We start from the raw sequence: 9451 nt of genomic DNA, 5'->3' as shown, positions 1-9451 counted from the left end.
CCATCAAGTGGGCTTACCTACGATGTAGGTTGTCCATCATGCGGGACCCGCCTTGGACATGGGCCGCTCATCATTAGGACAACCTTTGATGTGAATTGTCCATCATGTGGGGCCCACCATCATTAATTGCCTATCATGTGGAGCCCACCTTTGATATTGGTTCCCCATAATGTGGGTCCCACCTTCAATGTGAGTTGCACATTATGCAGGGCTTGCCTTGGATGTTTGCCATTCATCATTTAGGGTGGATCTTTGATGCGGATTGTCCATCATGTGGGGCCACCTAGATATGGGCCATCATCATGTGGGGCCTACTAGATCATCTATTCATTCATTGAATGATTTTCCTATCTCATGAACTTAGAAGGGTTCATGGCCACAAAGAGCATATTCCCTTAAATAATTTCCTAAGTTATTGTATCACCAATGAAAATGAAGAAAATAAATTACTTTTGGAACCAATGAAAATGAATAAAATAAATTACTTTTAGAAGTTGAAAAGCAATCAAATAAGTTTATTTCTTCTAAAAAACTACTTATTTAAGTTTAATAACTAAAGTAACTTATTTACTTAAGTTTTTAAAAAAAGCTACTCAAGGAGTTTGGTCAGGTAGCCCTTATTCAGCGTCGTTTCAAGATTCCCTTTCTGTGGCTGGTCATACGTCTTATGTAATAGGTCAGTTCGGTTTTCCCCATAACAATTACAATATGAGAGTTTTTCTTTTGCATATCCTCAGCCCATGGTAAGTTCTATCATATAAACGGTTTGGATCATTGAAAGATGATTTAAGATAGTCCAATCAAAGAGATGGAAAGAAGTAGAAGGTACATTGGGGAAAATAAAAGAGATAAACAGGCATAAGGTGTTTTTGGTGTGTATGGGTTCTTGATTAGGGGGGTTTGTTGGAGCAAAAATATAAACAAGCGTTGGTTGGGGCTTAAAGCATGGAGGGAGGGGGCTACTGGTCCTTTTTCCCAAAATAGAAACATACAGCTTAGACATTGTATTCCTGAGGTTGTGTTTGGATGCATCATCCAATTCAATTGCAATTGCCTGTGATGAAGTGGGATAAAAAAAAAAAAAAAAAAAAAAAAAAAAAGCAAATTGTGATTTATATTGACTGGCAAGGCTCCGGATCAAAATTAGTTACTTGAAGTTGAACTCGAGAGAAACACAACTATAATGTCACTTCCTCATGATAAACACAAGGAAAAAATCACTTATTGTTGTATTTCCTCTTCATTAAACTGAGCATCTGCAATTCAATTCACTTGTGCATCCAAACACACCCTTTTTCTAGTGGTAATGAGATAATGGGGGTGACGGGGGTGAGTGCACACTGCTGTTTGAGAATCTCCCTCCAATATTTAATTATCTGGAAATTTTTTTTAAAAAAATGATGATTGCCAGTCTTAAACCTTCTCTTCAAGCTTGAATTTTTGCCTCATTTTGATCTCTTGTGCACACCAGACCCAAGATCGCCATCTTAATGTGTTCCCGTGGGGTCCCTCAAAACCCTACCGACAGTTACATTCTATACTCTGAGAGGTGGAGATTTCCATTTGATTACTAAATTTCCCATCCTTTCAACCATCTTTAAGGTGCATTTCCTGGTAGATTCATCAAGTTGGATCGCAAACTACTTCCCATTTGAAAGATCCCATTTTCAAAAATATCATGGACATGGTTCATCTGTAATCATAAACCCCAAAAATCGATCATGCCATGTCCAGAAAGACCGTTTCTCCTCTTGCAAATACCTGCATTTCCCACTTCTCTGGTTTGTGAAGTCGGATATGTCTGATAAAGATCGGTGTACCATCACTTGAGGCAGACCAAAGGTTAGCTAGAACAAGCAATGACTGAAATACTACTACACTGACTCTTTGCATGCTTCAACAATGAAAACCGCTGTCCGGGAGACTCAACCCAAAATGCTTGAAGCTGTAGAGCCTGCATTTGTGCTACACAGGAGATTGAAGTTAACCACTGTTACTGATTCCAAGCCATTTTCCCAACTCTTCCCTCGCTTACTCATCACTAAGAACAAAATCCATATCTGGCACATACCCAGCCCACTTCATCTCTCCAATCAGTTTATCCAACCTCTCATAGATCTCTTCACATCTTGGATGAGCCTTGTCCCCCACAAGAAAAGCGTGCACCTCGCTCTTCACTTCAATCCAACTGCAACCCGGCTCTTTCTTAAGCCCGTTCCGCTTCATCATCCTCCTCATCTCTGAAACCTCAGCCCACCTTCCTGCTTCAGCATAAACATTTGATAGAAGGACATAGGCAGCTGAATCTTGAGGGTCCAATTGCAGGATAGAACTGGTGGCCCGTTCTGCCACCTCGACATTGCCGTGTATCTTGCAAACACTAAGTAGAGTTCTCCATATAACAGCATCAGCTTCAAATGGCATGTCATAGATAAGCTGCAATGCATCATTGACCTCCCCTGATCGGCCCACTATATCCACCATACACGAATAGTGCTCCAATTGTGGCTCTAATCCATAGTCCCTCAGCATTGAATGGAAGAATTGTGACCCTTCATCAAAAAGACCCATGTACCCGCACGCACGCAAAACTGATATGAATGTCGCATGGTTTGGTTTCACATTCTCCTGTTGCATCCTTTCAAACATTTTAAGTGCCTCTAACCCAAGACCATGTTGTGCATAGCCTGCAATCATGGCATTCCATGACACGAAATCCCTCTCGGGCATCTTTTCAAACATCAGCAGAGAATCTTGCATGTTCCCGCACTTTGAATACATGTCAACGAGAGTGCTCGATATGTACACGTCCTTCAGTAACTCTTGCTTGATAATCTGTGCATGGATTTGCTTTCCTAATCCAACAGTGGCGAGATTTGCACATGTATCAAGAACCGTAGCATACGTAAAGTTATCAGGCTTAAGACCCATGTCAAGCATCTGTTGGAAGAACTTCTGAGCTTCCTCGCTTTGCTTTTGCATCGAGAATCCAGATACGATTGCATTCCATGACACCATCGTTTGCTTTTCTAATCTATCATGGAGCTTCTCCGCATCTTCCATAACTCCACATTTACAATACATATCTACCAAAGTACTTCCAACAAATGAGTCCAGACCCAGACCAGATTTGACAATTTGATTGTGGATTTCCATTCCACAACCCAAAGACTGCAAACCCGCACAAGCTTTAAGGACACTTCCATAACTGAACTCGTCAGGTTTCAAGCCCGAACGTAGCATCTGATCAAAACAAAACAGCGTTTGCTCATCACATCCGTTTTGCTCATATGCTGCAATAATACCATTCCAAGAGACTGCATCTCTTTGATCCATCTTGTCAAAAACTCCTTGAGCTTCGACCAAAGCTCCACATTTTCCATACATATCCAAAACTGCATTTGCAACACAAATGTTCGATTCAAAACTAGTTTTGATTGCTAATGCATGAACTTGCAATCCCTCTACATACCGTTCAATCCCCGCACAAGCACTAAAAACACCAGACAAACTGATCTCATCAACACCGACATTAGACCTCTGCATGACCTGAAATAGCATCAAAGCTTCCAATCCCTGATTGTTTCGTGCGTATCCAACAACCATTGCATTCCAAGTCTGCAAAGTACGTTTCGGCAACAAACAAAAGACCCTTCTAGCATCTTTCATGCTATCAGATTTTGCATACATATCCAAAACAGCAGTACCTACTATAACATCAGAAACAAAATTGCTTTTCAGTGCATGGCCGTGAATCTGACGGCCCAAATTCAATGCTGACAGCCCTGCACATGATCTAAAGACACTCGCATAAGTAGACTGACTCACCTGAACTCCTGCTTGCTGCATTTCTTGAAACAAATCCAAGCCATCCATCAAGCGATCATTCTGAATATACCCCGCAATGATTGCGCTCCAAGACACACAATTTCGCTCGGGCATCTCTGTAAAAAGCTGGTGTGAATCGTCCAAACTCTTGCATTTTGCATACATATCAACCAAAGAGCTGCCTGTTACCACGTTGGCATCCAAATCCATCTTAACAGCAAGACCATGAATCTGAGTTCCAAGCTCATAGTCTTCCAAAACTGAACAAGATTTAAGAAGTACAGCCAATGTGGTCCGATCTGGTTTCATACCCATTTCCCGCATCTGCAAGAAGAGCTCAACCGACGCTTGATAAGTTCCATTTTGCAAGTACCCCGAAATCAATGAATTCCAGGAAATCACATCCTTTTCTGGCATTGCATCAAAGATAGATTGTGCTGAATCCATGAAGCCAATGCTAGTATAACAAAAAATCATTGCATTCCAAGAAACCACGTCTCTTTGAGGCATTCTATCAAACACTTCACGAGCATAATTCATGTTCAAGCATTTGATATACATGTGGATCAAACAGTTGGAGACGAAGACAGTCGGGACAAAGCCCGATGTGATCATCATTGCATGGGCTTTTTTACCCGAGCCATGCAATCTTCCAGCGGAGCATTCTTGGAAGATGTGAGAGAAGGTTTTCTTCATGGGGGGTGTCTGATTTGAAAATGGTGGGGAGAGAGAAGAGGTGGAGAGGTTTTTGTGGGGGTATTTTGAAGGTAGCAAGGAAAGTAGTCTCGTTAGAAGGTGTGGAGTGGTGAGTGCCATGGATTTTGGTATTCATGCCTTGTAGCGGTTGAGAGCCGTTGAGATTTTGAATTACTGTTATTTGAAAAGGGGAGCCAATGTGCAGACAGGTGTGTTGCGGTCTCTCCACAGTACACGTGGAAAGTGATGGATCAATCGGAGCCGTCCATCTACTTACCCATACTGTGGATAGAGAACAGTTCAAATTTCACATCTATTAGATGATTATTGCTATCTGATCAGTGGCCTTCAAGCAACGGTAGTAAACAAACGTAGTCTACGGTCAACATTCCATCCAGAAAAAGGCAAAGCGATTGATGGATTGGTCTGGAGAAATTTCCTACTGTACGACCCATTTATGGCCCACCAGCCATTTTAAGCCCACTTCTTTTTAAGCTTCCAAGAATACTCCCCTGTGTACGGGCGACTTTTCACGGGACCAAAGTACCCCCGTCATTACTTCCTTCCGGAAGCCGATTGGCTGGTGTGCGCAGAGGAGCGCTGACGCTCCTGACATGGGCCCACAATGATGTATTTATTATATCCACACCGTTCATCCATATTTCGAGATCATTTCATAGCATTATCGGAAAAAAAGAATCACATCCAAAGTTCAACTGGACCACAACACAAATAGCAGCGGGAAACTTGATTTTCACTGTTAAAACTTTCATAGGGCCCACCATAACATATATTTAACATATATTTTCCATCCAATCTATTCATAAGGTCACAAAGACCTGGATGAAGAGGAAAAACAAATTTTATATTGATCTAAAACTTCTGTGACACCTAAAAGGGTTTCAATGGTAGACGTTCAATCCTCCACTGCCTTTTACAGTGTGGTCGACTTGATGGCTAGATCTATCTTATTTTTAGTCTCGATACTTAGTACGACTTTTATAAATAGATGGACGGTTTGGATATAACACATGCCTCATAATGGGACCCACAAAAAGTGGTGGGGATTACAAAAAAAAAAACCTAGGAACTGGTCGAGCGGTCTATGGCTACGGTAACGCCAGTCTATGCACTTCACCTTCTTTTTTAAAAAATTTATTTATTTACATAAAGAACTTTATTCTACCTACATTTTTCTCTAATACATATTTATATAAATATGTATGTATAAGCATATAAAAAAAAATTTCTCTCTTTTCTTTTTTCATTTCTTTCTTTATTCCTTTAACAAGAACATCTTCTAAACCAAAATTAATTACTTGATGTACCATACATGATTTTAGGGTAGGAGAAGCTACTTTAGGCAACCAACCTAGTTATTTTCCAAGATTCTATCAGGTCGATGGTCGAAAATCCATTTCATTCACTTCGCAATCAATTTCAATCAGTTCGTCGTCAATTTTATTCATTTCATTTACTTCTCGGTCAATTTCAATCACTTCGCGGTGAATTTCATTAACTTCGCGGTCAATTTCAATCACTTCGCGGTCAATTTCATTCACTTCGCAGTCAATTTCAATCACTTCACGATCAATTCCCTTCATTTCACGGTCAATTCCATGCATTTCACGGTTAATTCCGGTGATTCCCCTTCACTTCACAGTCAATTTAATTCATTTCATGGTCAATTCCCTTCACTTCACGGTCAATTCCATGCATTTCGCGGTCAATTCCCTTCACTTCACGGTCAATTCAATTCATTTCACGGTTAATTCGCTTCATTTCACTGTCAATTCCATGCATTTCACGGTCAATTCCGGTGATTCCCCTTCACTTCACGGTCAATTCCATGCATTTTACGGTCAATTCCCTTTACTTAATGGTTAATTCAATGCATTTCACCGTTAATTCCCTTCACTTCACGGTCAATTCCATGCATTTCACAGTCAATTCCAGCAATTCCCCTTCACTTCACGGTCAATTCATTTCATTTCACGGTCAATTCCATGCATTTCACGGTCAATTCCAGCAATTCCCCTTCACTTCACGGTCAATTCAATCATTTCATGGTCAATTCCCTTCACTTTACGGTCATTTACATGCATTTCACTGTTAATTCGCTTCACTTCGCGGTCAATTTCATGCATTTCATGGTCAATTTTGGCGATTCCCCTTTACTTCATGGTCAATTCCCTTCACTTCACGGTCATTTCCGTGCATTTCACGGTCAATTCGCTTCACTTCACGGTCAATTCCATGCATTTCATGGTTAATTCCGGCGATTCTCATTCACTTTATGGTCAATTCAATTCATTTCACAGTCAATTCCGTTCACTCCACGGTCATTTCCGTGCATTTCACGGTCAATTCGCTTTACTCCACGGTCAATTCCATGCATTTCACGGTCAATTCCGGCAATTCCCCTTTACTTCATGATTAATTCAATGCATTTCGCCATCAATTCCCTTCATTTCACGGTCAATTCCATGCATTTTACAGTCAATTCCGGCGATTCCCCTTCAATTCATGGTCAATTTCATGCATTTCATGGTCAATTCCCTTTACATCACGGTCAATTCCATGCATTTCACAGTCAATTAGAGCGATTTCGCTTCACTTCATGGCCAATTTAGCACCTTTGCCACAAAAGAACCAGCCCTGAGAAAGAACGGATATGCCTTGCATTGCTCACTGCACTTGAGTTTCAAACAATTGTTGAGTTTCTGTTATTGCCATGAAGTAACAAAATGGTGATATGATTGATAGCGTCGACATGAATGATGGCAGATATTTCAACGGTGATTATGTAAAGTTTGCTATGTTTAGCCATTCATTATATGGCTGGAAATCTACCGTTAGATGTGCTTGCATGGGTGCAGCTCATGTAATGAAATGCTTGAGAAATAACAAAGAAAAATGTTGTTGTTCCATCATTTCTAGAGTTTTTAAGTAACATTTTAGACAGAAATGTAAAATATGCATTTGTTCCTCGTCATTAGTGACTGGCCACTCTAATCTTACACCTGAGTCTTGGTGATAACTAGTGCATTTGGATGTACCATCGAACTGAACTGCAGCAATTGGGCTCCAAATTGCAATGTTTTCAAGTAGAGAACTTGAAAGGACTGCAACTACAATTTGAGGACTCTTCATCAATTACGAGTACTAGCAAACATCATGCAATTTGGTCACCTCCCTCATTTAAACTATAACCGTTCACAATTCAATTCCATTGTGCATCTAACCACAGCCTAGAAAATACAATTGAGTTCGCACAGGGAAAAAAAAATCCAAGTAAAATAACGTTTTGCATGGAATTTCTCTAAACAGTCATTAAACAATGGAAACAACATCTGTGCTGAACTAAACAACATTTTACAGGACACCTTTCGCAGAGTCTCAGTAACAGCCACCACAACCCATGTCGGCCATAAAGCCAGAGCAACCATATTTGAAAAGGCAGCAAATGAGGCAGAGCAAATAGCTATAGTTGTTGAAAATTAGTGGTTTTCTATAAAAAAAATAAAAAAGAAATATGGGGCAGAGCAACCATATTTGAAAAGGCAGCAAATGGGGCCCACCAAAATGCTTTTTGAAATTTTTGAATGCGAAAGTATGGTGTCTGTGCTTTGTCCTACATCGGAAACGTAAAGAAAAGTGTTGTGGTTTATATGAGATCTTGTGAAGAGTATTCTTACTTAGAGTTTTTGGAGGAGGTGATACTCGGGTTGCTACGCACTAGAACGCATGCAGGCACGCGCACACACTCGCGCTCGGGCACGAGCGTGGGCAGTGTGGCTGTAGTGGCGCTAGATGGCGCACTTTACACTTCGTCGCAGAGTGGTCGCTCCCTCGCGACCTTATGCGAACCGGTGCGATAGGTTTGGTCAGTGTCTGTGTGTAGTGGGGTCTGAAATGATCTGAGTTTTGTATGAGACTAAGAACGGTCGGATCATAAATTTGAAACGTTTAACAGTTTCTGAAAATGGCTCTCAGCCTTGAAAGTCAAATGGTCCGAAAACGGACCGACCATGATAATTCAACGATCAGATCCTTTGATCCGATGACTAGAAACTGCTGGAGTCAATGATCAACGGTGAGAAACGTTATCCAAACGTTCTGAACCATTGAAAGCCATTTAGCAACGATCCACTATCTGATGCCTATATAAACTGGACCATTCCAGTCCGATTTCATCATCTCAACACACCATCTCTCCCATCAGATCAGAAACAATCCAAACCTCTATTATAGAATATTGTGAATATCTCTACCATTTGAATCTGTCAGAATAGATCTACTGCATTGAAACTATTCCATAGTGGACCCATCGTGATTGCTGCACGCTGGATCCAGATAAGGCTTGTCTTATCCTGGAAGCAATTCGCTTGTAACCCATCAGCAGTTGATAAGGGGGTGAATCACGCTTTAAGGACGCCGTATTTTATACGTGATTCGGCCTAGTGAAATAATTTTTCGTACATTTTTTAAAATTTTTCGGTGTATCCACACATCAATTTATAACAATTTTAAAGCATGAGTTCATGAACATTGAAAGTGTTGCATCAGTCAAACTGATGAACCAAGATCTGATTCGATTAGACCGATTCAATGGTTCAAATTTCACTAGATGTCAGGACAAGTTGAAATTCTTGCTGACCGCTCTGAAGATCTTCTACATCCTGGACCCGACTCTCCAACCTCTAACTGAAGCAAATGATACTGACACTACAGAATAGACTGATGCTACGATCAAGCGACAAGAAGATGAACTATTGTGTCGTGGCCACATCCTCAATGCTCTCTCTGATCAGTTGTACGATTTGTACACGGGGACCATATAAGTGAAATAAATTTGGAGCGCACTGGAATACAATATAAGGCAGAAGAGGAAGGTACACAGAAATTTCTAATTGCCAGGTATTTC

At 40.7% G+C, this 9451-nt stretch overlaps 1 protein-coding gene across 1 annotated transcript; it reads right to left on the bottom strand.

Annotated features, from left to right (window-relative positions):
• Window positions 1-1335: 1335 nt before the first annotated feature.
• On the bottom strand, window positions 1336-4997 carry LOC131255667 (pentatricopeptide repeat-containing protein At3g02330, mitochondrial). The gene has a single exon (XM_058256450.1). The coding sequence runs from the start codon at window positions 4642-4644 to the stop codon at window positions 2032-2034; it is 2613 nt and encodes an 870-aa protein (XP_058112433.1). The 5' UTR covers window positions 4645-4997; the 3' UTR covers window positions 1336-2031.
• Between the last annotated feature and the right edge of the window lie 4454 nt (window positions 4998-9451).

This window comes from Magnolia sinica, chromosome 9 (genome assembly GCF_029962835.1).
Source record: "Magnolia sinica isolate HGM2019 chromosome 9, MsV1, whole genome shotgun sequence".
Taxonomy (NCBI): Eukaryota; Viridiplantae; Streptophyta; class Magnoliopsida; order Magnoliales; family Magnoliaceae; genus Magnolia; species Magnolia sinica.
Note: the sequence above shows the minus strand (reverse complement) of the source record. Positions and strands in the feature narration are given on the sequence as shown.

Bases quoted from the DNA above. Each gene is read 5' to 3' on its own strand.
- LOC131255667 (XM_058256450.1), bottom strand. From the start codon at position 4,644: ATGGCACTCACCACTCCACACCTTCTAACGAGACTACTTTCCTTGCTA.